The sequence below is a fragment of the Leptonychotes weddellii genome, chromosome 13, assembly GCF_054177405.1.
Source record: "Leptonychotes weddellii isolate Sample4059 chromosome 13, ASM5417740v2, whole genome shotgun sequence".
NCBI lineage: Eukaryota > Metazoa > Chordata > Mammalia > Carnivora > Phocidae > Leptonychotes > Leptonychotes weddellii.
Window position 1 is genome coordinate 76,124,537 of NC_138381.1, and position 27,199 is coordinate 76,151,735.

At 61.4% G+C, this 27,199-nt stretch overlaps 1 protein-coding gene across 3 annotated transcripts; it reads left to right on the forward strand.

Annotated features, from left to right (window-relative positions):
• On the forward strand, positions 1-27,093 carry HIP1R (huntingtin interacting protein 1 related). Of its 3 annotated transcripts, XM_081802341.1 has the most exons (32): positions 3-208; positions 13,241-13,304; positions 13,908-14,050; positions 14,314-14,370; positions 15,530-15,610; positions 16,010-16,086; positions 16,326-16,387; positions 18,098-18,238; positions 19,175-19,232; positions 19,331-19,406; positions 19,576-19,716; positions 19,828-19,889; positions 19,965-20,037; positions 20,123-20,306; positions 20,393-20,481; positions 20,577-20,693; positions 20,781-20,882; positions 21,164-21,358; positions 22,084-22,231; positions 22,382-22,468; positions 22,732-22,839; positions 22,991-23,127; positions 23,378-23,488; positions 23,813-23,871; positions 24,088-24,118; positions 24,198-24,260; positions 24,625-24,725; positions 24,846-24,951; positions 25,079-25,202; positions 25,285-25,346; positions 25,437-25,643; positions 25,877-27,093. In XM_081802341.1, exons 1-32 carry the CDS (start codon positions 116-118, stop codon positions 25,922-25,924), a joined length of 3,207 nt encoding a protein of 1,068 aa, XP_081658467.1. In that variant the 5' UTR covers positions 3-115; the 3' UTR covers positions 25,925-27,093. The 3 variants fall into 3 exon arrangements, 2 of the variants coding, with proteins under 2 accessions (XP_081658467.1, XP_081658468.1); XR_014139819.1 differs by lacking the exons at positions 25,437-25,643; positions 25,877-27,093 and having other exon boundaries at positions 1-208; positions 24,625-24,739; positions 25,285-25,352; XM_081802342.1 differs by lacking the exons at positions 3-208; positions 13,241-13,304; positions 13,908-14,050; ... (2 more) ...; positions 16,010-16,086; positions 16,326-16,387 and adding an exon at positions 17,256-17,357.
• The last annotated feature ends 106 nt before the right edge of the window (positions 27,094-27,199 follow it).

Below are 27,199 nucleotides of genomic sequence, written 5' to 3' on the forward strand. Positions count from 1 at the left end.
GGCGGCCGGGCGCCCTGCGGCGGCCTCGCCGTGCCTAGGCTGGGGCGGGCGTCCGTGACGCTCAGTCGCGCGGGGCCGGGCTGGGAGCGCGAGCGGCGGCGGCGGCGGCGGCAGGATGAACAGCATCAAGAGCGTGCCGGCGCGGGTGCTGAGCCGCAGGCCGGGCCACAGCCTGGAGGCCGAGCGCGAGCAGTTCGACAAGACCCAGGCGAGCGGCGGGGCCGCGGGCGGGCGGGCGGGGGGCGCCCTCTCCCCGGTTCCCTAGCACGTGCCCCCCGGGGCCTGGCCGGTGCGCGCCTCTGCAGCTCCCGGGCTCGGGCCGCCCCCGGCCACCTTGCGCCGGGGCCTCCGCCCCCCCGAGCCGCCCCGCGCGCAGGTGAACCGGAAGCGCGCGCCGGCGACGGGGCCGAGAGAGGCCGCCGGGGGACTGAGGTGGCGGGGTCCCGGGGCCTGGGGGGGAAGCAAGTGGCTTGGGAGCGAGGTGGCGGGCGACCCAGGTGGAGGGGGCCGAGGTGGCCGGCGGGCGACCGGCTGCGGGGCGGGGGAGGATGCGGCGGTGAGCCAGGTGGGGTCAGGTGTGCCCGGGCCTAGGTGCGCCTCCCGGCGGGGCCTGCCTGCATTTCTCTGCCCTGGCCGTGCCGCCCCTCCCCGGCTCCGGCAGACCGGCTCCTGCCACCTTCTGCCAGGCCGTGTGAAAATGCTCCCACCTCAGGGAAGCAGAGCGTTTCCTTGGAGGAAACTCCCAGTTTCCTCTTCGCCTGAGCTGTTTTCCAGGGCCGCACAATATCTTATTATATGCTGGGCGAAAAGTTTCACGTATGTAGCCAGACTTGTTTGCCTGAGCGCTGGCCCACATACAAATAGGTTCACACCCCCTTATTAAATACGGGCGCCTGACAGACAGAAACTTCCTAGGGCTCCCTTCCTGCGCGTCCCACGCGCCTATCCTGGGAAAGGTTATTTTCAAAATTCAGCAATGGCGCGGGTGTGCATTGGTACATGTGTTCCTGCTGAGAACACAGAACGCTGTCGCTGCTGGGCTTCTGGTTTTCTGTTCCTTTTTATTTTACAAATAGTGAGGTGTTCTTATGCCTGGGGGAGGAGAGAGCACGCTTGTTTATTTGCCAGAGTAAGTCAACCAAGACTGAAATAGCAGAACAATTTTGCTTTACAAATAAAGGAAGCTGAAAGGACCCCTCCTGCCCCTGTCTGAAGCCCTATGGTGACATTTGTGGCTGGCTGCTGTACCAAGTTCCTTCCCACCTGTCCCTGCCCATAGCAGTGACTTCCGCAGTTGCTTTCAGATCGAGTTATCTACACACCACCGACTACAACAGCTTTCATTTTGAAATAAGGAAAACTCAAGGGGACCTTCTAACCTTTGTGCTTACGGTTAGCAGTGAAAACGATAATGAAATTTTGGGATACCAAGGCTTTATGAAAGCCAAGGCGTGGAACCAACCCACCTGAAAATTATTAATTTATCCTTGTGATCCTCCTCATCTGGGCTATTTTCGGCCTGGATAGCCCATCATCAAAACAAATGTAGCATTTAATTTAAAGGCATTAATACATAATTAATTGTGGCAGGAGTTTGTGCAAGGGTGGAGAGGAAAATTTATTTGGCAGAGGGAATCTGGGTGTTGTCAGAAGCTTTATTCACTGATTTTTAAGATTTTTTCCCCCTGTGCTTTTGAGGAGGTATAAAAAGGTCTGTCACAGAGATGAAATCCAGTTTGACTAATCTTACTCTTTAAGTTATTATAAATCAAGGGCAACCTTCTTTAATGTGAAAAAAAGAATCTCTGATCTAGATCCATACATTTTAGTGGTCGGTTTTGTAAACAAGCAGGTTTTTTGGTTTGTTTTTTCTAGTTGGGTTTTTCTTAGGGGCTGAGAGGGTTACTTAATAATGAATAACTTTGTAAAAAAAAAAAATGAATAACTTTGTAATGGGTGAATCTCATAGGATTTACCCTTCCCTGACCCTTTTTTTTTTTTGGATAGATGGAGTTTGGGTTCAGCGTCTGGGTTTGCTGGTCTTCAGAGTGACTTATTGAGTGATGGAGGATAAAGATTTTGTGCATCTTTAATATTTAATTAGCTCGCTTCCAGAAATATCTAGTGAGCTGCCAGCGAGGCCCCATTGGTGGAAAGGAGCCCGAGAGCTGAGGTTGCTACTTACAGGTCTCCTTGTGGACAGAAAATAGCACGTCCAATTCACGGACCCACCTTCCCTTCGGAATACACTGCTTCTGTCTTCGTGTTGATCCCGGTGCCCTGTGTTGCGGGGGAGCACTTTGGCTTGCTTAGAACTTGTCATTGGCATCCGCCAGCCTCGCCTTTCTCCTTGGCTCCTGGATCTGGAGCAGGAAAAATGCTTCCAACATTAGCTTTCTTGGCAGGCCACACCCCGTTTTGCAAAGGTCCATTCCCTACCCGAGCCGGGAGTGTTCAGGGAGACCAGTCACGCTTTCTTTGTGTAGCCAGTCCTTGTGACTGTTGCGTGGTGTGAGTGTGTGTACAATCCCAGAGGGAGCGTCGGGAAAGTTGGTCCACTCTTCCCCACAACTTGAGCCTTTTTGGTGATAAAAGCCCTTTTCAAAATGACGATGACACAGTAGTATTGACTTTTCGTTGTTGTAACATTCTGAATACGGAATACCGTAGAATACAGCATATCTGCATTTTGAACCCGAAACTGGCCATGCTGTGAAAAAAGATGGTGCATCATGGGAAGCACTTACAGGAGGTGGACCTGAGTGCTGGAGTCTGTGCCCCTGGGCAAGTTGCTTAACTCCTGAATCTGTTTCCTCACCTGTAAAAACAGAGATTAATTCCACCTGGTCCCTATGGCCGCTTTGAGGTATAGAGAAACACTGTGTGACAGGCTGGCCCTCAAAGATGGCCACATCCTAATTCCTGGAACCTGGGAAGACTTTATCGTAGTACTTGGTAAGAAAATGCCTATCAGCTGACCTTAAAATGGGCTGATTCTCCTGGGTTTGCCAGGTGGGCCCGTGTATTACCAGGGCCTTTAAATGTGGGTGAGGGACGGAGGGGAGGAGGTCCGAGGGGTGGTCTGCAAGGAGGAACTGGCTGTTGCTGGCTTTGAGGTGGAAAGAGGGGCCCCTCGCCAAGGAAGGTGGGCATCCTGTAGGCGTTGGAGAAGGCAAGGAATGGAGTTGTCCGTAGACCTTCTAGAAAGAAAGGCACCACCGCTCATACCTCGTTACTAGCTCCGGAAGACCCGTCCTGGACTTCTGACCTCTGGAACTGTAAGACGATCAAAATGTGTGTTGTTTGAAGGCACTCAGTTTGGGGTGTGTTGTAGCACTCATGGGCTGCTAGTATACACAGAATGCAAAACGCACGGTCTGGTGCTCTGCAGATAGCCAACTGCACTCCCCCTTCCTTCCCCACCCCCCAAAAAGCTTTACCATTTGAGAACTATTCCAGAACTTCCACTAGGGAGGAGATCCATCTTTGAGGCATATTATGGATGAGGACTCAGCAGATAGGAGTCTTGGAAATGCTAAACGTCAGACTTGCTTTCTCCTTATCTAGGAGTGTTTGTGCTTCTCTGGCTCGGTTTCCTCTGCAAGATCTAGAAATCGAGCCCACAAGCTTCTTTTCAGATCAGGACGGAGAGGGGCCACCCTGTTCAGTGAGCCAAGCCCAGTGGGTGGGCGTTAAATGGAGAGGCGAGACTACCCAGGTGTTAGGGGTTTTCCATTGGGGAGGACACCGTGCAGGGGTGAGAAGGGCACAGCAGGTAGAAAACAGTTCATAAGTCCAGTTTTCCAGGTCAGTGACCCATCCCCTCAGCACCCTTCCGGGGAATCGAAATCTTGTAAAGAGTAACATTTTTTTGACATTCAGGACTTGTCAGCGCTGGCTCATGTTAGAGCAATACTGTCCAGTAGAAACGGAATACACGTCTCACGTGTAATTTTAGATTTCCTTGTAGCCACATGGCAAAGTAAACAGGTGGAATTCATCTTAATCGTGTATTTTATTGAACCCAGTGTATCCCAAATGTAACTATTTCAGTATGTAATCACTGTAAAAATTATGAATGGGATCTTTTACATTCTCTTCCTATTCTTCGATATCTATTGTGTGTTTGACAAAGAGCATCTGTTTGGGCTCACATGCTTCAGGTGCTCAGGAGCCCCACTGGGGAGTGTCTTTCAAATGTCAGTGTGAAGGTGCTGGAGATGAGGAGTGATTCGGCCTGGATAAGCCCCGGGCGTTGGTTGGTTGGTTGGTTGGTTTTGTTGTTTAAGTCCCCTAGCCAAGAATTCTTTAGAGTCTCCTTGAAGGCAGCCCACAGCACAAACGTGTTTGGGACCTTGAGTTTGGGTTTGAGAGCCGTTCCCGAGTATGCAGTATTCCTTCCGACTCCCGTATTTGACATGCTGGTCCTTCTGCCCTTACTTCCTGTCCCACCTGCGCCCATCACCCCCTCTGTGGGGTCTCCTCTGACCGGACTTACACACGCCCACCTTTGTGTCTTCATTGTTCCTTATAAACGCTGTGGTGTTCTAACACTCCCAAGTCACCAACTCTTTTCTGGGCGTCGTACAAATGTTCACCAAAAAAATTTCCCCTAGCCTCCGAGTTTGGGAAGAGATCGAAACCATGTGGTGGGCAGCCAGAGCTCACCACCCCCGGGCCCCCCATGGCCGTGGGGTGGGCTGTGAGGTCCCCGCGTGCAGGCACGGTGCCCGGCACTGGTACAGACCGGTTGGAGAACAGAGGTGAGCCAAGCCTTCCTGCAAAGGAGAAACCAGGCTCACAGCCACCCTAGGATGCTGCCCCCGCCCAGAGCGGCCCATGAGCTGCTCCCTTGCCCAGGTCAGCTGGGGTGGGTCCTGGGTGGTGAGCTGCGCCCTTTCCACCGTGGCCACTGCCGTTTCCCACCAAGGCGCCGGATGCCCTCCATTTGGTGATGCCCAGGCAGCCAGAATCCCCCGGACTCTCCCTCCGCTCTCTGGGCGTCAGGTGACCTGTCGGTCCAGGTTGGGGTGGGGATGGGGCTGCTCGTCCTTCCCTTCCCGTTGTCGGTGTACATTTGCCCCCGTGACACATTCCTGAGGACCGTTTATTGCATGGCTGGTCCGGTGCTCTGGGCTGTGCCGCTGGAAGGTAAAGACCACTCTTGTCTTCTCCAGGAGTTTCCGTGTGCATGGAGGAGATGCGAGAGGGGCAAGGGGGACAGGGGTGCTCTGACAGCACAGGTCAGAGCCAGACTCCTCGGCAGATCGTGCGCACGTCACCGAGGGGCTGTGAGGATTTGCGGGGCCGCCTGGTACAGAGGAAACACAGGGTGCTAGTGGTTCGTTGTGTATGGAAAAGCAGGTTGGACTGAAAGAAATCGAAATTGTGTCCCTGTTGGATTCTGTCCCTGTGTCCCTAGTTTGGCTGTTTGGAAGAGAAGCAGATCTGCAGGACGGGTCGGGGGGGATGCAGGAAAGTGGGGGACAACCCCTTCCTGCCCTGGAAGCACTCCCCCTTCTCGGAGACTGCAGGCCCCTGCTTCCAGGGATGCCCCCACCCAGGTTGGGGGAAGCCAGCAGGTTACACCCCCCCTCTCCTCCCCCCAGCGTCCCAGCCAGCCCCAGGCGGGCCCATTTGTGAATGAAACCCAACTGGGCGCTCGTTTGCTCCTCCCCACAGCTCGCAGTGGAAACTCTGGAGTCCAGGCCTGTTTGGCTGAGGCTCAGGGAAACCCAGTCTGCTAACCTGAGACACTGGGCCTGAAGAGTAGGGCTGCCTTTGCCAGCCGGGCTGCACTGTTGGCCACGCCCTTCCCCTTCCCTTGATTTCCAGGTGGACTCAGGTATCACCTCGTTTGTGAAGCCATCCACCCCTTACCCCCTGCCCAAGCCTTGCTCCACTTCCCTAGTTCTCATGACATTGACACTGTGTCCCTGGGTCCCTGTACATGGCAGTCGGTCCAGCAGAAGTGGGCAGCTGTAAGCTTGCACACGGGAGAAAGGCTTGCATTGCTTCCCCCTCTGAGCCCCAGAGTCCTACTCACTGAACCCCAAGATCCTCAGGCGGGATCTTGTTGGCTCCTCTTATGTCCTAGCCCCTTGGAGCACATGGCTCGGGGGACACACTCACTGCGTGGATGCCTTGGGGCCAGCGGGTCTCCCTTCTTTGACATGGCCACCTGACGAGGCCTAGGAGACCCCCCTCCCCCCCGCCAGCCCCCGCCAGCACCCACTGCAGGGAAGACTGAGCCAGTGGAGAGAAGTTCAGTCCAGGCAGGATTTTTTTTTTTCCCCTCTTGTTGAAATAAACACAGTTCTCGAACTGCAATAGTCCGCCTGCCTGGGGGGGTGACTCAGCCCCCTGGCTTGTGGGACAGACAGGTCTGTGGAGTGATATCACCAGGGCCCGAGGAACAAAACCACCCGGGCTGGCTCCCTGTCCGTTCAGAAGCAGCTTGTGGAGGCGGGACTCTGAGCTGCGTCATCTTCCTCTTCAAATGTCCCCTGCAGAGCCCTGGGGAGAAGTGGCCTTGGGTCAGGCTGCTCCGTGTTAGCTGCATCCCGGTGAGAGGGAGGATCCTTCCCTGGCGCTCTCCTGCCTGGCTGCTGGAGGGGTGTAGGCGTGGACGTGACCCTCCAGTTTGCATAAACAGCATGATGGCGGGGCCCAGACTGAGTGGGGACTGGGGCATATGCATGGGGAGGGATCGGGGTAGGACCAGCACTGCTCCACCAACTTCCCATCTGCCGAATCACCAAGCTGCAGGGCACCTCCCTGCTTTGCATGTGACCGCATCCCAGCGCCTCCTAAGCTACAGAAATCCTGTGTTTGCTTTCAGCAGTGCTTGTGAGATGGCAAATGCTTTTGAATGAGGTGTCTCTGTCCTTCACACATCACTTTGGAAACACCAAAGCAGAATTACCCACCTCTCTGCCCAGTCCCTGTGCTTCGGCTCTTTGAAGGACATTTTTGTCCCCGTTGAGTGCCTCTATTAAGTGTGATAACAGGACAAGAAGGCTTAAGTCTGATTCATTTCAGGATTGACTTTCAGAATAGAAAATGTTTTATAGCTGCTTTTACTACGTAACTAGTGGCTAAATTATTAGCTGGAAAAAAAGACACTCACTGCCTTGAATTTAACTAGAACATATATGTGAAAGAGCTTTTGTTCATTCAAGTGTTCACTCTGACTCATCCAATAAAGATTTATTGACTGCCAGGCACGGATTTGGGGATTGGAGATTCAGCAGGGAGCAGAAGACTCACAGGGTCCCTTGTACCGTGGACATCTGTTTGGGGGTCAGAGGTAGAAGCTGAGAATAAGTGGTAAACAAGATGGTTTCAGATCATAAACATCCTGGGAGATGTAAACAGAGGATGCTCTCCTCCAAGGAGGGTGGCTGGGGAAGACCCTCCGGGAAGGAGCATTTCAGTTCAGAGCTTGGTCATGGGAAATGCGCCAGGGCCTGGAGGTGGGACCTGACTTGCCCTATGAGGAAGAAAAGGGAGGAATGTGTGGCTGGAACCAAGCGAGGTGTTTTGGACACACTGCGTGCATGTTTGCATTCTAGAGGACCCAGGGATTTTTCATTCCTGCTTCCCACGTGAGGAAGCCTTGCCTGGAAAGGGGAAGTTTCTGAAGCGAAGGCTCCCCAGTGATCGGGGATGAGGTGACTGGTGTCTGCAGGCTGGGGAGCTGTAGCATCACTGATGGGACAGGTGAGAAGACCTGTCTTTGTCCCCAGGCGCAGGGGCTCCTGGCAGAGGGGTCTTTTTGAATATCTCGTCTCCCAGAGGACAGCTGGGGCTGTATCCTCTCCAGCCACTTAGCTCCTTGCCAAGGGCTGTGGGTTTCCAGAACAGTGAACGGGTATTGGTGAGCATTGGGCCAAGGAGCAGTGGCTCCATGAGATGCCCACACTCTTGCTCTATCCTCATGCCCGTGCCTCCCCCACTGCCCTCCCTGTGTGGCTCTTCCCAAACTTCCCAGGGCCCCCCTTGCCCTCTGTGAAGGCCCACAGCCAGTGGGACAGGGACTGCGTTGCCATGGGCAGCTACTGACTGCAGCTTCTAGGCTCGGTCATCCGGCTTTGCTGACCAGGTCTGCGCCCCAAGGCCCTGCTTCTGGAGTCTACACCAGGCACCCAGACTCTCGGGTACCACCTGCTGTGGCTCCAGCCTGGGCCTGGCTGCCTCACGGGTCTCCTCTTTCCTGCATCAGCACCTGCTGGGAGGCCTCCTGGTGTGCGTCCCTGCTAGTCCCTCATCTGGGGACGGGTGCCATTGGTGGCTCTGTCTGGCCTGGTCCTTGGATGGTCCCCTCGGGCTTCGCTTGTCCTGGCTGCAGGACAGAAGCTACCCTGGGAGGGAGCCCAGAGTCGGATGCCCTTGGTCGCGGGAATGGGGAGCCGCGGGCCGCCCCGATGCTGTTATTACCCGAGGTCTGAACAGATCCCTGATCCAGAATGTGCTTCCCGACTTGGAGTCGGGCCAGGTCCTCCCTGAGTGGTAGCGGCCCCGGGGGCGCTGGGTTCCCGTGGCGGGGCAGAGAAGGAGGTCTGTTGATGCACTGCTGCCTTGGCCCAGCCTCCCTCCTCCGGGACCCAGTGGCGGCTGAGAGGACGGTGTCCAGAGCCGCGCAGCCTGGGGCCCGTCCTGCAGCTTCCCTGTCCTTGTCGGCGGAGGAGGATTGAGTCAATATGCAAAGCACTTAGACCAGTGCCTGGCAGGGAGCAGGCACTTGGTCAACATTTCATCATTATGACCTTGGGCAAGTGATTACCTTCCGTGAGCCTCGATTTCCTCATCTGCCTCCTCCTAGGGAGACCGGAGATTCAATGAGCTAATACTAGTCAAGTGCTCAGCACGCTGCTTGACCCATGGCTGAACTTGATAAAAATCCTTTTACGATCACGTTATGGAGCCTAGTTTGCCGTTGTTGGGGCATGAAGCTTCCCGGTGCCGCCGAGTCCGATGGCATCGCTGGAGCCTGCTGGAGCCTTCCCATCCCTTGGGCCCTGGCCAGCCCCAGTGCTGTACCCACCTCTGCCCTCCAGAGGGTCGGGCCGCTCCCCACCCAGGCCCCGGGGGGAACAAAGTGCAGACTCTCGGAGGCCGGCGAGGTGGCTGCCCAGGGCCTGGGGTGTGGCTTTTCCCAACACAGAAGGGGCAGCAGTGGCCTGAAAGCCCACGAAACTGTTGACTGTCTCACACTCGCCGGTCTAGGAAACCCGTCTCTGCAGACTGTCCAGCTCCCACCAAAGTCCCCCTGGGCATTTCTGGGGTCTCCCAGCTGCCCTGGCACTCCCCATTATTCTTGTCCTGCCGTCCTGCAGTGGGGGGAGCCGCCCCCTGGCCCCCCTTCCCAGCCCCTGGAAGGTCCAGTAGGAGCTGCCTCCCCTCTTCCCTGGGAGTCCGATAAGCAGACGAGTCCCAGACTGGTCGCCACCTGTCCTTCCTCCCACCCAGGACCTTCTCTCAGCTCTGGGTTTTCCACCCACACACTGAGGCCCCTCCTCAATCCATTCCACTCAGAGCTGCTTCTCTCCATGGCGACTGACCTGCCAGCCGTGAGGGATTCAATGGGCTGTTGTCAGAGCTGCTGGGGTAGTTCTGGCCTGGGGGGCTGTCCCAGGGCCGAAAGAAGCCTTTTTTCAGTCCAGCAGGCTGGAAATCACCCTCGTGATGGTGCTGGGCCCCCCTCTGCCTGCCCCTTATCCTTCAGCCCCCTCCCCGCCGAGCCACCTGTCGACCTATTCTGAGGGCACCGTGCTATGTGGACGGAATCCGTGTTGCTCATCATCGGAGCTGCCTCGAGGCTAAACTCTAGATGCCGAGCTCTGCACAGTCACCCAGCGTAGGTTCATTCCAGCACCACGGAGCAGAACCCCGACACTCTCCCCACCCCTGCAGCTCACTCAGGACGGGCTAGGGCGTCCCCGGGGCCTGACATCCCCTCCTGGGATGAGGCTTGGCTGCTGTGCCTGGTAGGAAAAGCAAGGCCCTGTGAAGTGTGCACAGACTCCCTCTGTGTGAGCACTGTGCCTCCTTATGAGGCTTCCTGACCCACACATCTGCTGTCCTGCACACAACGGGGCCGTGTTCCCGCCCCGGGAGGGACCCTGTTCCTGCAGCCAGCACAGGGAGCAGGCAGCCGGGGGTGGGGGGATGGGGAGCCTGATGCGCAGACCCTGCCGTGGACCCAAGTCACCACCTCTCACTGGGGCCCCGGGGCCCTCCCTCCATGTGCCAGGCACCATTTAGGGGCTGGGGCGACAGCAGCGACCAGAGCCACAAAAGCACTTCCCTCACAGGGTTGACATTTGGGGTAGGATGGATCAGAGCAGGCAAACCTCGGGGTCAGGGGGTGCCATCGCCGAGTCCACGGAGAAGTGTTCATCAGGGGGGACTGCACTAGGGTGGCAGCAGGAAGGGGACCGGGAAACAGAGACCCAGAAGGGGTGGTGGGGAAGGGTCCGGTGTCCAGCAGTGAGCAGGTGCTCCGTCTACCTTTGGACCAGTGATGAAGTAGAGGCCATGCTTAGTGACCTGCAGGGAAGGCTGGGGTGGGGGGGGGACGGCCTCCCCCAGGCGCCCACCTTCACCTCAACCCTGGCTGCTTGCACCGCTCCCTGCTCAGAGGAAAAGGCGCCTTCCCCACCACTCCCCTCCCTTGCTGGGCCCTAGCCCCCCATTCCTTTAGGGCGTGTCTCTGTTCTGTGCAGCGGCAGACCCCCTCCCAGAGGCCGAGCAGTTAGTACCGAAGCCCCTCGCTGGGGTCCGCTGCGGGACTCGCTGCAGGACTCTGCCTGCCGGTCGCATCTCTGCAGCCGCAGCCGCCTCCTGGGCCTGTTCTGCACGTGTAGCTTGGGCCCTGCTCTTGCCCAGAATCTTCCGGATCAGGCTGGGCCAAGTGGCAGTCGTCAGAAGAGCCGGCTCAGGTGTCAGGGCAGCTGGGGGATGGAGTTACACACCCCCAGAGACAGGACACACCTGGCGTATGAGCGGGCAGCTCAGAGGGGGAGGCATGGCCCCCTCTGCCTGCCCCCTCCCAGCTCTGTGCCTGCAGCGGGGGGAGGTGCCTGGGGCGCTGACGGCAGCAGAGTCTGCTGGACCGGGCTTGGCCCTTAGGAGCTGCACGGACAGGATACCTAACCTCTCTGTACCTCGGTTTTCTCATCCGGAAAGCGGGCTCGTGGCCACTTTTAGGGCTGTGGCTGGGGGCGTCTTGCCTGTGCCTGGCACGGGGTAACCACCCAGGAAATGGCAGTTGGCGATCGTCACTGTCCCCACCACTGTTGTGGACGGAGCTGTGCCCAGGCGGGGCGTGGTTATTACGTGGGGCGGGGACAAGTAGGGTCTGGGCTCGGCCGCTCTCCCCGGGGCTGCTCAGTGATGCTTCTTGAACAGAGGCGGGCGCTGAGGCCTCAGGGTGGCTGTGCTGGCAGAGGGAGCCTCCCGGGTCTGGCTCGCTGAGGCTTTGGGAATAAGAGAAGCCAGAGCCTGTCTGGGTTTCTCTCTGGACTGTGGGGTGTGACGCCAGGAGAGTGGCCCCCGCGGGGCCCGCTGTGGGGTCTGCTGCAGCCCCCAGCACTCCTGTATCCCCACGGTGGGGCCGCTGTGGGCTGTGGGGGGGGGCGTTCTGAAGCTGCATGTCTGCCCAGAGAGGACTGCCTTCACTCCCGTGGGGTTGCTTTTTTTTAATTGACAGTGGAAGTCTCCCAGCCTTGCCAAGTAACCCCAAAGTCCGTTCATAGTAGACCTGTTCGTGAGTGAAATCGCCTCCTCGCCAGGCTGGGCAGTTACCGTGAATAGATGCCGGAGGCGGAGGGCACGATGGCCTTCACGCTAAGAGGAAAGCAAGCACCAGGGCTGCCCCTTGGGGCTCCCTCTGCCCTGTCCCCTTCCCATTCTTGCCCGAGTCAGGCCACCGTACAAGTGTGTCCTGTTGACCAGGCGCTGATCTGCAGGCTCAGGTCCTGGGCTGCAGGGTAGGAGTGCATGGTACCCCCAGCCCTTGCTCCGCCCATTACAGGCCCTAGCACAGCCTGGGGTGGGGGGCAAGCTGGCGTGGGCCCCGGTGAAGGACCCGTGGGAGACGGGAGTATCGGCTGGGCTGGGGTCGTGTCTGCATTGGCCGGGACCTGCCCGTCCCTCCCACCAGCGGCATGGGCAGCTCCCCTCCATCCACACACGCTGATGTCCCAGCTCCGCACCAGGCAGGTGCACCGAGGCTTGTCTGCTTGCCCACAGGTGGAGAAATAAAACTCATCCTCATATTAGCCCAGGGCCGGCTCGTTCCTGGGTGAGTAGGGCCAGAGGTGGCAGTAAGGGCTGGGGACCTTTGGTGAGGGGGCAGCCCCATCCAGGAAGCCGGGGACTACAGAGCATCGAGCTGAGGGGAAGACCAGATCCCGGCAGGCGGAGGTGGGTGAGGACCTCTGCCACCAATGAGTTGGCCGCTTGCTCAGGGCCCAGGTGGCAGCAGTGAGTATGGTAGGTGGACCCCCCCCCCAGCTTCCTGCCACCCCCAGTCGGGCCACCATCACCCTCTGCTTCAGGGAGGGTGGGTATTGAGTCCTCACCCAGGAGGGAGGTGGCCTGCTTGGCAGACAGGCCGCAGGACCTGGGTATGTCCTGGTTCTCCATGGGGTGACACATGTCTTCATGGAGTGTCATGAGGGCTCAGGAGAGACGGGATGGAGGCTACACTGGGGCCAGGGTGGGGGACTCCCCTCCCGGGGTGAGCTAAACACATGCAGGTGTCCCACCAGAGGTGGCCTCCTGCAGCCGCCAGCCAGCTTCTGTCCTTCCTTCCCAGGCCCCTGAAGGCTCCCAGTGGCTTTTTGGCATCAGCTATTGGCTCAGTTTGGGCTGCACATATCAAGTGAAAGAAAAGTCTTCAGGGGCACCTGGGTGACTCAGTTGGTTAAGCGTCTGCCTTTGGCTCAGGTCATGATCCCAGGGTCCTGGGATTGAGTCCCATGTCGGGCTCCCTGCTTGGCGGGGAGCCTGCTTCTCCCTGTCCCTCTGCACCTTCCCCCCGCTCATGCTCTCTCTCAAATAAATTAATTAAAAAAAAATCTTCATTGCTCTGGTTCGCTAAGGTTGCGAAAATAGCTGTTTCCTCTGTATCTTTACACCTGCCTTTGACTGGCAGGAAGAATCTGTCCTGTGTGCCTTCTGGGGAAGTCCGCCTGGTGGGTCTCTGAACTCTGCCTCCTCTTTTCCCTCCCAGGCCATCAGCATCAGCAAAGCCATCAACACCCAGGAGGCCCCCGTGAAGGAGAAGCATGCCCGGCGTATCCTTCCTTGCCTCCAGGTGGCCCTTGTCCCTCTGGGTGGGGGCGGGGAGCGGGGGAAGAGTGTGAGGAGGACGTGGGTCTGCCTTGCGTGGTCTCTGACCATGGACTTGGTGGGAAGTGAATTGGAGGGCAGGGGGCGCTGCAGGTGGCCGGCCACCAGAGCTTTGTCAAGTCTGCCCTTATGGAGACAGAGGCCTAAGGAGGCGTCCTTGCTCTGCTCCTTTCAGATTCTAGATCCCATCTGGGGAACACCATTTATCATCTCAGGCTGTTGGGCCTGGTTAAATTCCTGAGGCTTGACCTTGCTCATTTTCTTGACCTTGGCAGAAAACCATAGCTTTTGGCGAACTCTGGGAGACATGGAGGGAGAGGGATGTTGGGAGAAGGTGCTGGGTGGCCTTGGGTGAGGGGCCAGCCTTCCCGCTGCATCCCTGAGCTGCACTCGCCGCCGAGCCCCCCAGCCTTCCCGCTGCATCCCTGAGCTGCACTCGCCGAGCCCCCTAGCCTTCCCCTTGCATCACTGAGCTGCACTCGCTGAGCACCCCCAGCCTTCCCCACACTTGAGTCTCTGCCTCCTGCACTTGACCTTGACCCTGGTAGGCATCATCCTGGGCACTCACCATGAGAAGGGCGCCTTCACCTTCTGGTCCTACGCCATTGGTCTGCCACTTCCCAGTAGCTCCATCCTCAGCTGGAAGTTCTGCCACGTCCTGCACAAGGTGCTCCGAGACGGACACCCGAATGTGAGTAGCCGCTGTCCGCTGGTACTGGGCGGGGCAGGCCTCCTGGGCCCTCCGTCCGCTGCTGCCTGAGCAGGCCGGCACCCCAGGGAGGCAGAGCAGGGTCCCTTCGAAATGAGAGATGGTCCCCACTTCTGCCTGTCCCTCCCCGCCCTTGGCAGGCCAGCTAGCATGGGGGCGGAGGGTGGCGGGGGGGCGTGCCTGTGTCGGGGCCCTGCCCGGGCAGGGCTGGCTTCATCCTCCTCCTCGTCTACCTCGTGCGGCAGGTGCTGCATGACTGCCAACGCCATCGGAGCAACATCCGGGAGATCGGGGATCTGTGGGTAGGTGCGGGGAGCGAGCACGGGCCGAGCACCTTGCCCAGGCGCCGTCCAGAAAGTCCCGCCTCGGTCCTGCTCGGGGTTCCGTCCCCCCGCACGCAGGGCCGAGCGAATGGGTGCCCCCCGCAGGTGGGCTTTTCCCTCCTTTCCCTTGGAGCAGAAGTTACGGTGCTCCCGGGGGGGCAGTGGGGCAGATGAGCACCATGAGGGAAATGTCGGCCTTGCTTTTAAGGCCTCGGGGAGCTTCACGTAAGTAGTGGGCCCTCCGGCTCCAGACACTCACCAGCCCTGCAGTCCCCAGGGGTTGGGAACCGTGGCAACGCCCGAGTCTGGGTGTGTGACTGGCGGTTACAGCCCGTGTGAGGTGCAGACTCCTTGCCCCCCCCGCCAAAGACTGGCTGCTTTAGAATCTCAGGATTGGAAACTGGGTTCAGAGAACTCCCCAGAAGATTCTTCTCCACAGTGAAGTCTGAAAGTCCCAAGAGCTTGCATGCTAAGATCCACTGCAAGACCCTCAGGGAACTGGGGCGTTGGGGGGAGGCCCTCAGGCCGCATTTATCCTCTGGGAGTACTGCTGGGGCCTGGCGGACTGGGCGGACTGGGCGGACTGACCAGAGGGAGGCCCGGGCGGGGCGGGGCGCGAAGGGCCGTGTCCCACCATGTCCCTCGAGGTAAAGAAAACGGTGCCCGTGCTGCCGTTTGCACACGACCCAGCTGGTGTGACCGCAGGGGCCACGGTGTGGGGAGGTGACCGGGAGGCAGCTGGGAGGATGTGTACATGCCCCCGGCAGAATGTGCCTCCCTGGCTGCCAGCAGCATTTTAATGAAGTGTCCCAGCTCAGAGCTGGCCTGCTGCCCTGGACAGAGAGCCCTCTTCTCAACAAGAGTTTCTTTGGCAAGAAGGACTAGGAGTAAAATTTTTAAAAATTAAACAAAGAGCTGGAGACCAAGAGGAGGGTTGGCGGAGGTCCTTCGGCAGGCCGAGCGGTATTCGTGCGTGCACGTCCGTCCGTCCGTGTGGCGGAGGAAGGAAGGACACTCAGCTGGCCACCTGCACCTTCCCGCCTCCACGTGCTCTCTTGCCCCAGAGCGTGGCCAGGCCCTGTAGGGTTTTGGGTGCATTCCGGGGGCGGCAGGCCCTCACCCTGGGCTCCCTCCGCAGGGACATTTGCATGACCGCTACGGGCAGCTGGTGAACGTTTACACCAAACTCTTGCTGACCAAAATCTCCTTCCACCTCAAGGTAGCTTCCTCGGTAGTTGTGGGGCTGGAGGGAGGGGCCCTGGGCTTTCATCTCTGAGATGTCCTGGGAAGCAGGGCGGTGGGGTCCCCCATGTCCCGATCTTGACCTGAGGGGAAACATGGGGTGCCCAGGGCACTTTGAGAGCCTGCGTACCTTGGGGCATTTCCCGCCGTTGCTGGAGGTGGTCTTCGCCTTGCCCTTGGCTCTGGGCAGTCTCCTGCCCTGGCTGGACATCCCCTCTTCCCTTCCTGGTCTCCCTGGTCACCCGCAGCCCCCCTCAGCCAGTGCCCAGGGCAGATGGGGACTTCTCCAGCCTTGTCTCCTGTCCTCGGAAGCCAGAACCAGCTCTGGGCTGGGGCCAGCATGGGCCTCAGCTGAGTTGGGGTGTCCTCATTGTAGCACCCCCAGTTTCCCGCGGGCCTGGAGGTGACAGACGAGGTGCTAGAGAAGACCGCTGGGACCGACGTCAACAACATGTGAGTCCCACGCATGTGGGTGCTCATTGGTGGGTGGCTGGGGCTAGGGGTCCAGTTCCTGAGGGAGCTGAGGCTGAATCAAAGGCCTGGGGTTTATTTGGAATCGGGCATCTTGGGCTGAAGGATGGCTGCCCTCTGCAGAGGTGTGTGGATGAGCTCCTCCCTCTTTCCACCTGGGGGGGGTCTCATGGGGCGAGTCCCCCGCCCCTCCGCTCAGCCCCCCATCTTCTCCTTCATAGCTTCCAGCTCACTGTGGAGATGTTTGACTACATGGACTGTGAGCTGAGGCTTTCTGAATCAGGTAAGCCCACCGAGGAGGAGGCCCGGCCTGCCCGAGTCCAGTGTGATCCCTTAGGGCCCACAGCCAGATGACCAGTTAGCCCCACCAGCTAACTGCACCCCGGGGTGTCCACACCCCCTCCCGCCAGGAGTGGGTAACGGGGCCCCCAGGAGTCTCCAGGACGTGGGGAGAGGTGGTCACTGCCCCTGCAGCTGTCAGGCCCTGGGGGTATGTCCAGGGCCCAGTGTCGCCTCAGGTTCCTGAGCCGGGCACCCCTGGGGCATCTGCAGAGCCCACCCAGGAGAGAGCTGGTTTGGGTCATCTTGCCTATTTCCTGCCGTTAAAAGGCCTGTGAGTCATGTCAGACTTTCCGGCCCAGGGACCCGGCCGCTGCTGGACAGGAAATCTCAGGGGTTTACAGAGGTGATTGTTCTGGGCGGCAGCTTCAGGACGGCCTGTTGGGTGACTCAAGGCTCTTTGTAGGAGAATGAGTAGCAAATGCCTTTTTAAGGGAAAATCGGGACTTAGAGCGGGGTCTGGACTCAGAGCTGCACCCAGGGGAGCCCAGGTCCCGCTGGGGAGCGTGGCTGCCAGCCGGCGAGCAGCAGAGGTGGGCCGTGCCTCTCACGGCCGTCCCCACGACGGAAGGTAGAGAAAACCCCGAGGCAGGCACCCGCCCCTGGGGACACTGACGTCTTGATGAAGCAGCAAGAAGGGGCGCCCTAATGTCCACAGGCCGGTGTCTCCCTGGGGAGAGGGTGCCAGGGTGTTCCCCGCCATGCTGTTTTAACCGGAAACTGTCCCCAATGCCCCTCAGTGGAGAAAGGGATGGCTTTGCCTTGTATAAAACCCGAAATAGCATTTTATGTGTGTTTCAGTTTTTACGGGAACACGTACTTGACGTGACACGTTAAGGTTTAGAAAGGTGAAGGACTGTCCTTCGCTGGTTCTTCCTCCTCAGCCCCGCCCCATCCCTGCCGCCCTAGGCCAGGTGAGCATAGGACCCCAGGGCTTGGGGCCCGGCGTCCTGGAACGGTGTCCTGGCCTCTGTGTCGTGTGTGGTCTGCCCTCTGCCCTGACGAAGAGGCTAATCGCAGTGGGGGCAGCCTCGTGTTTGTCCCTTTCCCTCCCACTCGGCCGATGTGATGAAAGGCTTGACTGTCCGGGACGGGGGAGGTTGACCCCGGGTGCAAGTGAGGTTTTGGGGTCACTTGGGGTTTGCAGAACGGAGTCCTGAGCTGGCTGCCATGTGGCTGACCCCTCTCTCCACGGCCGTACGATGAGGCACTTGGCTGCACAGCCTTGAGCCTCCTCCTTTCCCTGAGCTTTAGGGTGAGCTTGAGGCCCCCTGTCCCCCGATCCCCTGGGCTCGGGCGCGCTGTGTGGACGCTGTCGGGGAAATGCTGGCCACACCGAGCTGTGTTCTATTTGCCCGACCCTGCTGTGGCCCTAGTTTGGGGGGGTGCTCTGGGGCTCCGTCTGGGGCAGCCACAGCACCAGGGCTCCAATCCTAGCAGTGGAGAGTGTTGGGGTCCCAGGACCCGGGGCAGAGGCGTCCTGCCCGGCTGGGACTGGCACGACAGGGACCGGGCCGCCGCCCCCCGGGGTGGTTCTCACGATGCCCCGAGGTGACGGTGTGGGGCCCGCACTCCGCCACCATTCCCACCATGTGTGTCCCCGAGGCTGCGCGGCTCCCCACGCACACGCTCCTCCCTGCACCTCTGTTGGCAGTTTTCCGGCAGCTCAACACGGCCATTGCTGTGTCCCAGATGTCCTCGGGCCAGTGCCGCCTGGCGCCCCTCATCCAGGTCGTCCAGGACTGCAGCCACCTCTACCACTATTCCGTGAAGCTCATGTTCAAGCTGCACGCCTGTAAGCCCCCCGGGTCCCCCGCCGGAGCCCCCCGCCCCCCAGGGTTCAGCCAGAACCACAGAGGGCTGTGTTCGGGCGGCTTCTGTCACTAGACGTCTCCCGCACCACAGGTGAAAACCGAGACGTGTTAGAAATACTTAACTAATTTTTTCTTTTAAAGATTTTATTTATTTGACAGAGACACAGCGAGAGAGGGAACACAAGCAGGGGGAGTGGGAGAGGGAGAGGCAGGCCTCCCGCTGAGCAGGGAGCCTGAGGCGGGGCTCGATCCCAGGACCCTGGGATCATGACCTGAGCCGAAGGCAGACGCCTAACGACAGCCACCCAGGCGCCCCAATACTTACTATTAAATGTAGCAGTAACACATTCATTACCCATGGACATAACAGCGTAGTTGTGACGGAAAACTGCTGTTTTCCAGCACGAAGATTTAGTGAGGAGAGGGGCATAGGTTTCTGTGTTGGTGCTTCCCCCAAAAGCCCGGCCTCGGAGGGGGCAGCGGGTGTCTGCGTTCAGCCACCGGGGCGCCTTACATGCCCTTCGGGCTGGTGCAGCAGGTCCTACAGGGCCCGTGTCCCCCTCCTCCCCTTCGTGTTCACAAGGGGATTGGCCCTGGTGGACCCTCTGAGGAGGTCTTGGTCCCCACATCCCACTCTGGGAACCCCTGGCCGAGGGGGTTGGGAGCTGTTGGAATGCTCTCTGCCTGGGCTCGAGTCCAGAAGCGACTTCGCAGCGCACCTGCGGGCAAACCCAGGTTAGGTTTGCCATGGTCAAGTCACGCGCCCCTTCCGTCTCAAAATTGAGAGCTGAACCCCCACTGGGGCCTCCCCTCACTCCCCTCATTCTCCTCTATGACGGTTTCTAGAAGGTGGCGGAACAGGGTGGGCACGGGAGCAGGGGTCAGAGAGGAAGTCCCGTCAAACGTCCTTCCCTCAGGTCTTCCAGCTGACACCCTGCAAGGCCACAGGGACCGGTTCCACGAGCAGTTTCACAGGTACGGCCCGGTCAGGGAGGAGGCTCTGGGGCTTCGTGAGCCGGGGCTGCCTGGCTGGGCCTGGCTCCCCCGTGACCTCCCGTCCTCTGCTCCCGCAGCCTCAGAAACTTCTTCCGCAGAGCCTCGGACATGCTCTACTTCAAGCGGCTCATCCAGATCCCCCGGCTGCCCGAGGTACCCATCGTCCCCCTGGGCTGCAGCCTTGTTCCCTCTCTGGGCGCTCGGAGGACCCCGGGTACCTGGCGGGGGGGGCCCCACTGGGCTCGGGAGATGACTGAGGGGGGCTTCCTCCAGGAGCAGCTCCCGCACATTGCTCACCGCCCCCCCCACCCCCCGACCCCAGGGACCTCCCAACTTCTTGCGGGCCTCGGCACTGGCTGAACACATCAAGCCGGTGGTGGTGATCCCCGAGGAGGCCCCTGAGGATGAGGAGCCAGAGAATCTCATCGAGATCAGCACGGGGCCCCCGGCTGGGGAGCCAGCGGTGAGGTCCCCCTCTTCCCATCGGGTGTAGGGCGACTGGGCGTCCCTCTGCCCCTGGCCTGGAGGCCCCGGGGGTGGGGGGTGGCAGTGGGTCACTGTGTCTGTGTGGCAGGTGGTGGCTGACCTCTTCGAGCAGACGTTTGGACCCCCCAATGGCTCCTTGAAGGATGATAGGTGAGGGCCCGGGCGCTGCCCGCGGTGGGGGCCAAGCTGTGGTCAGCAGGGAACTTGAAGGCCGTCTGTCCCCAGGGACTTGCAGATCGAGACCCTGAAGAGAGAGGTGGAGACGCTCCGCGCGGAGCTGGAGAAGATCAGGCTGGAGGTGAGGGCGCGGGCCCGGCTGTGTGGCGCACCCCCTTCCCCCCAGGCGGGCAGCGCCCCCGCGACGCTGTCCCTCTGCTGCGCAGGCCCAGCGCTACGTGTCGCAGCTGAAGGGCCAGGTGAATGCGCTGGAGGCGGAGCTGGAGGAGCAGCGCAAGCAGAAGCAGAAGGCGCTGGTGGACAACGAGCAGCTCCGGCACGAGCTGGCCCAGCTGCAGGCCGCCCAGCGGGAAGGCGAGCGCAACCAGGGCCTGCGCGAGGAGGCTGAGAGTGCGGGAGCGGCGCCGGGCGGGGGCGGAGGCGGTGGGGGGGGCGGGGGCGGCGCCGGGGACCACCGCGTCTCCTGTCCCCTGCAGAGAAGGCCAGCGCCGTCGAGGCGCGCTACCACAAGCTCAAGGAGAAGCACAGCGAGCTCATCGGCACACACGCCGAGCTGCTCCGGAAGGTAGGGGGGGCGCGGGCAGGGCTGGTCACGGGCAGCGCTGCGTGCGGCCCCCAGCGGTGCTGGAGCGGGCGTCTGTCTGTCCCCTGCCCGCGCAGAACGCAGACACGGCCAAGCAGCTGACGGTGACGCAGCAGAGCCAGGAGGAGGTGGCGCGGGTGAAGGAGCAGCTGGTCTTCCAGATGGAGCAAGTGAAACGGGAGGCGGAGGTGAAGGTGCGTCCCGTGCACGCCCAGGCCCCGCCCCCTGCGCCCTCCCCCGTCCCCATCCCCCGTCCCCCGTGACACGCTGCCCTGTCGCAGCTGGAGGAGCAGAGTGACCTGCTGGAGAAGCTCAGGAAGGAGCTGGAGGCCAAGGCCGGAGAGCTGGCGCGCGCGCAGGAGGCGCTGACCCGCACCGAGCAGGTACGGCGGCTGTTGGCGGGGCCGCCTCGCGGGAGCCAGCGGGACGGGGTTAGGGCCCTCCTCCCCCCGTGAACGGGGCCCTGCCCCGATGCCACTGGCTTGGCTCCGACGGGCCCTTGGCATTGGGGGGGGGTGCAGCTCTGACCCACGCCCGGGGGGACGCAGGACGTTCTCCATGCACGGGGGGAGTGAGGAGGAGAACGGGGCCCTCGGGCGTTGTCCGCGCATGTGGGTGGGGACCGGGGTGGGGGGAGCCCCGCTCATGGGCCGGGGCTTCGCAGAGCGGGTCGGAGCTGAGCTCAAGGCTGGACACGCTGAGTGCGGAGAAGGCGGCGCTGAGCAGTGCGGTGCAGCGGCGGGACGCGGACCTGCTGGCGGCCCAGGGCCTCGTGCGCGAGAAGGAGGCGGCGCTGAGCTGCGAGCGGCAGCGCAGCTCCCAGGAGAGGGCCGAGCTGCGGGGACAGCTAGCCGGCAAGGTGACGCCGGGCTGGGACCCCTCACGTGGCACTGCGGGCGAGGGCGCGGGCCGGTGTCCACACGGTTGTGCGTCCGGCCCATACTCCCGCTCCGAAAGGAAACTCTGCACCCCCTGAGCTGTTAGTCCCCACCCGCCTGCAACAGCCGCGGCCCCCGGGCTGCTCCCCTCGCTCTGTCTCTAGAATGACCCATTCCAGACACGCACACGGACAGACGCGTCCGTGCGTCGGGGCGCAGTAATATCCCACCACGGGGACAGACCGCAGCCTGTCCGTCCGTCCGTCCGTCCATGCGTATTGGGCTTGTTTTTACTTTCTGGCTGTTGGTGATGCCGCCAGGAACGTGTGCGGGTTTCCCTCTCCCCGCATCCCTGACAGGGCGTGCTGCTCTCTGCGGTTTTTTATTTTTGCCCCCCCCCCACCCCCCCCCGCAGAGGGTGTGAGGCGGGTGGTTTTGCCTTGCATTTCCCTAAGGGTTAACGAGATTGAATATCTTGTGTGCTTGTTGCCTTTTGTGTATCTTGGGAGAAAGGTTTGTTCCGATCCTTTGCCTACTCTTTAACTGGGGTGTCTGTCGCTGAGCCGTCCGCCCCGCTCCCCGGAGGAGCGGCCGCAGCCCTGGGGCGGAGCGGCGGCCCTCCTCAGTCCTCTGTCCGCGGTGCGGGTCCCAGCGGGCGCCCACCCTGGGGCAGGGCCTCTAAGCTGCCTCTCCCCTCTCGCACCAGGAGTCTCAGGAACAGGAGCTCCGGCGGAGGCTCCTGGACCAGCAGTTCGAGGTGCTGCGGGGCACGGCCGCCGAGGCGGAGCGCATCCTGCAGGACGCCGTGGCCAAGCTCGACGACCCCCTGCACCTGCGCTGCACCAGCTCCCCAGGTGGGGGCCGCAGCGCGGGCACTCGGGTTGTCTGGGCCTTTCCTTTCCTCCTCGCCTGGTAGGGTGTTCAGCCCACCCTGAGAGACCCCGCGGCAGGGCGATGGGGTCCCAGGCAGGCTCCGCCCCTCACCACTTCTCCCCTGCTTGCAGACTACCTGGTGAGCAGGGCCCAGGCCGCCCTGGACGCCGTGAGCGCCCTGGAGAAGGGCCATGCCAAGTACCTGGTCTCCGGGTCAGGTAAGCGTGGCGGCAGGCTGGCCATGGCTGCCCCCCACCCACCAGGAGCCCAGTCCTGCCCACTCTGTGGGCCTGGGGTCACTCAGACGTGGCTGCCGTCCAGCTGCTTGGTCCTTGGCCGTTGCGAGCCTGCTTCTTGTCATCCATAAACGGGGGCCCTGGTGCTCACTGGGCTTTGGGTCAGAAGACTCGAGCAGCCCGCTGTAGGCCCCGGTCCTTGCTCTGCGGCAGTGGTGTTAGGGTTTTGTTGCTCCTTCCTACAGACGCCTCCGCGCTGGTGGCAGCCCTGACCCAGTTCTCCTACCTGGCTGCAGACACCATTGTCAACGGCGGTGCCACCTCCCATCTGGCCCCTACCGACCCCGCGGACCGTAAGTGGGCCCCAGGTTTGACTCACCCACGGCGCCCACAGTGGACCCCCCGGAAGGTCGGGGCCTGCGCACGGGTCCTGGCGCCAGACTCACGGTGGGGCCGCTTCCAGGGCTCCCCAGTGCCAGCCCCCTGACGGACCTCTCCCCCCAGGCCTGGTCGACACCTGCAGGGAGTGTGGGGCTCGCGCTCTGGAGCTCATGGGGCAGCTGCAAGAACAGCAGACTCTGCACCAGGCCCAGCCCAGCCTGGTGCGGATCCCCCTGCAGGGCATCCTGCAGCTGGGCCAGGTGAGGGACGCAGCCATGGCACGGAGCGTGGGCTGGGGTCTGGAGGGGTGATGACACCGGGCTGAGGCTCGGGTCCTCAATTTCCTTGCACCTCCCTTTAGTTTGGGCTGAATGGGGGCTCGTGTGCAGAGCCAGCAGCTGGAGGACACAGGGCGGGGACGGCGCTCCCCCCCCCCCCAGTGCTGCTGCCCCAGCCTCTCCCAGACTCCTGGGGGGAGTCCGCCCATCTCCCCCATGCCCTCTGCCCCAGGAGCTGAAGCCCAAGAGCTTGGATGTGCATCAGGAGGAGCTTGGGGCCATGGTGGACAAGGAGATGGCGGCCACATCTGCAGCCATCGAAGATGCTGTGCGGAGGATCGAGGTGACGCCTGGGGTGCAGGGGCTCTTTCAGGTCCTGCAGGAGCCCTGGGGGCTGAGCTGGGCTGAATGTAGGCTCCGCCTACCTCTGCACCCCTTGCTCCTGCACAGGGGGTAGGCGGCCTCTGCAGCTCACAGCTGGGAGGGTGGGGAGGTGGCCCTGGCTTTTCTGCCTTGGCCGCACCCTGCCCCCCCCCCCAGCCTCTTCCCCTCTCCTCCCTGGCTCAGTGGCTGTTTTTGGGGGGGGGGGGGCTGGTCCAGCTCTGCACCCCCCTTCCTCCCGCACTGCTCTCCTCCCAGCCTGCTCACAGCTTTGTCACTGGTGTAGGACATGATGAACCAGGCCCGCCATGCCAGCTCTGGGGTGAAGCTGGAGGTGAATGAAAGGTGAGCCCCGCTCATGGCCCCCCTAGCCCCCCAGAGTCCAGGGTGTGCTGTCCTGCCTGCTTAGCTCTCCAGCAGGGCCTGGAAACAAGTAGGCACCCCCTCCCGGCCCCCCCCCACTGAGCACCCCAGGCCCAGTAGTAGTCATTCACCAGAGGGCAGACTCCCTGGGGCCACATTGAAGATTCTTCTCTCTCCCCCACTATCTGCTCCCCTCAGGATCCTCAATTCCTGCACAGATCTGATGAAGGTGAGTGGCTGGGACCCTAGGCTGGACCGTGCACCTGGGAAGGCCAGCCCAAGAGTGACCTGTGTTCTGGTCTTGGCAGGCCATCCGGCTCTTGGTGACAACATCCACCAGCCTACAGAAGGAAATCGTGGAGAGCGGCAGGGTGAGTGGGGCCACCCACTGGTCTGACCGGGCGTCCCAGGCTGGGCCACACCGCCGGGCCAGCGGGGGCCGGGCTCATGAGAGGCGTGTGACCTCCGAGCCCTCTTCATATCAGACCACAACCCCCTTGGCTTCGGTGGATCTCAGGGACTCTCTGGGCAAGAGCTACCTGCCCTGTGCAGTGATGAGCCCCCCCCCCCGGCCCCCAGAATGCACACAACGTGCCCAGGATTCACCCCTCATCCCCCCAGCCCCTGGATGTCCCCTCGTGGCGGAGGTGAAGGCAGAGGGACCCCATGGGGATCCCTTGCCACCTGTGACATCACTGACTGGTCCCCCCTGCCCTGCCTTCCTGTTGCCACTAGGGGGCAGCCACGCAGCAGGAGTTTTATGCCAAGAACTCTAGGTGGACTGAAGGCCTCATCTCCGCCTCCAAGGCCGTGGGCTGGGGAGCCACGCAGCTGGTGTATGTCGCCCCAGGTGGGGGGCAGCAGGGCGTGTGGTGCTCAGGGTCTGGGGAGGGAGCGTGGGGTGGCCCGGGGTCCACGGGGTTGGAGACCCAGGCCCTGCCTGGCTCTGTCCGCAGGGAGTCGGCGGACAGGGTGGTGCTGCACACGGGCAAGTACGAGGAGCTTATCGTCTGCTCCCACGAGATCGCAGCCAGCACGGCCCAGCTCGTGGCAGCCTCCAAGGTGAGGCTCGGTGCGTGGCGGCCTCTCGCCGCAGCCTCAACTCTGGGCCATGGCCGATAGGTCCCCATGCGGCGGGAAGCCCCCGTGCAGGGGGGAGCTGAGCCTGACCCGCCCCGCACTGCCCCAGGTGAAGGCGGACAAGCGCAGCCCCCACCTGAGCCGGCTCCAAGAGTGCTCCCGCAGCGTCAACGAGATGGCCGCCAATGTGGTGGCCTCCACCAAGTCCGGCCAGGAGCAGATCGAAGAACGAGGTGAGTGTGGGCCCTGCTAGCAGCTGGGGTGGGGGCAGGCACACGGACACTCACCCCCCGCCCCCCCCTGCTCTGGCCACAGACACCATGGACTTCTCTGGCCTGTCCCTCATCAAGCTGAAGAAGGAGGAGATGGAGACCCAGGTGAGCACCAGCTCCTCTTCCAGGGCCGAGCTCTGGGCGGGTGGGCGGCCCAGGTCACGAGGCCATCCTGAGTGGCATGCGGGGCTGCAGGTCCGCGTCCTGGAGCTGGAGAAGACGCTGGAGGCCGAGCGCGTGCGGCTGGGGATGCTGCGGAAGCAACACTACATGCTGGCTGGGGCCGTGGGGACGCCCGGTGTGGAGGATCTTGGCCGACCACACGCTGCCGCCCGCAGCGGGGCCTCCAAGAAGCCACCTCTGGCTCAGAAGCCCAGTGTGGCCCCCCGGCAGGACCACCAGGTGCCAGGCGTCAGTGCTGGGGCCAGAGGGGTCCTGGGGGTGCTGTCTCTGCACCCCAGTGTGCAGGGCATAGGGCCTTGGGAAAGTCGGGAACCTCTGATTGGCAGCAACAGGGGGAGGATGGTGGGCAACGGGAGGAGGGAGGCGGGCTCCAGGGAAGGATGCAGGGAGCTAAGTAGGGTGTCTGGGGGCCTGGCCATGTCCCCTGAGCCCCTCCCCTTTGCCTCCTGCAGCTTGACAAAAAGGATGGCGTCTACCCAGCTCAACTCGTCAACTACTAGGCTCCTGGAGCGTCTGCTGGGGAGGCTAGTGAGCAGGCCTGGGCCTTGTGTGGCTGCCCCGACTTGGCTCAGGAGCCTCCAAAGGGTGCAGCCCCCAGCCCCACGGCCAGGGTCAGTGTCCCCGAGGCCCCCAGCTCTGGCTGAACCCAAAGGATCCGGGATCGGGGCGGTTCTCCTGGACATGAGTCTATCTGCAACGGGCACTGGTGAGAGCAGCCAGAACGTAGCAGGCCTGACCCACAGGCCTTCAGGAAATATATGGAACATTTGTAATCTGAGTTAGAGCTTTCCTTTATGAGTTTGGATTCACCCTGGGAAGCAGGGCCCCTGGAGAGGGTGTTTGGGCAGGACCTCCCTGCCTTTTGAACTCAAGGTCTGAAAAACCAGTCCTTGCTGGCTGCCAGGGTCATAGGCAAGATGTCACCTAGTTGTAGCCTTCTTGGGGCACGCATTCCATGGAGACGGGCCCGGGCTGGTCTCAGGCAAAGCAGACTGCTCTAGAGCAGGCATACTGCCCAGGCTCCTTGGGCCTCCCTCTGAGGCCTTGGTGAGGGGAGCACAGAGGATGTGCCCTTAGTCTGGGGGCAGCGGCCAGAGCCCCCAGCTGGTGGGCACAGGTGCTGGCCTGCTGTCCTTCCCAGAGTCTCTCTCTGCTCCCATCTGGGGCAACCCTCCTGGTTCCTGGTTTTCATGCCCCTGCTCACTGTTCCTGCCCTGGAGGCCCTGTTGCGCGTGTTTCCCATCGCCCACCCCCTCTCCACCCCACCCTCCCCTCACTCGGTCCGGCCTGCCCTTCCAAAGCCCTCCCCAGCTCCGCCACCAAAAGCCCGGGAACTAGGACGCCTGCCTGCCCTCCGCCAGGCCCAGGGCACCTTGTGCCCCCCCAGGGAGGGGGCCACCCGGCAGCCCCAGTCCCCCCTTGGCCTGCCTGGCCCCAGTTGGAGGATTTGCAAGAACCTGTGTTCCTGGAGCCCCCAGCCCGACGCCAGGGAGGCGTTGGGAGGAAAGGACCAGCAGCTTGGACCCCGTGAACTTCCCCATCCCACGATGGTCCGGTCCCAACCCCGGTCTGGAGAGGAGTAAAAGGACCAGCTCTTCTGCTTTGCCCTTAGTATTACCTTGTTGGAAGAGTCAGATTGGCAATAAAATGCACTTGGACTGTTGCCAGAGGGGCCGCGCCTGGGCTGTTCATTTCTCCGGGGCCGGGACGTGCGACACGGGGTAGGGGACCACTTAGCTCCTGCAGGGGACTGAGCGCTTGGAACCACAGAAGAG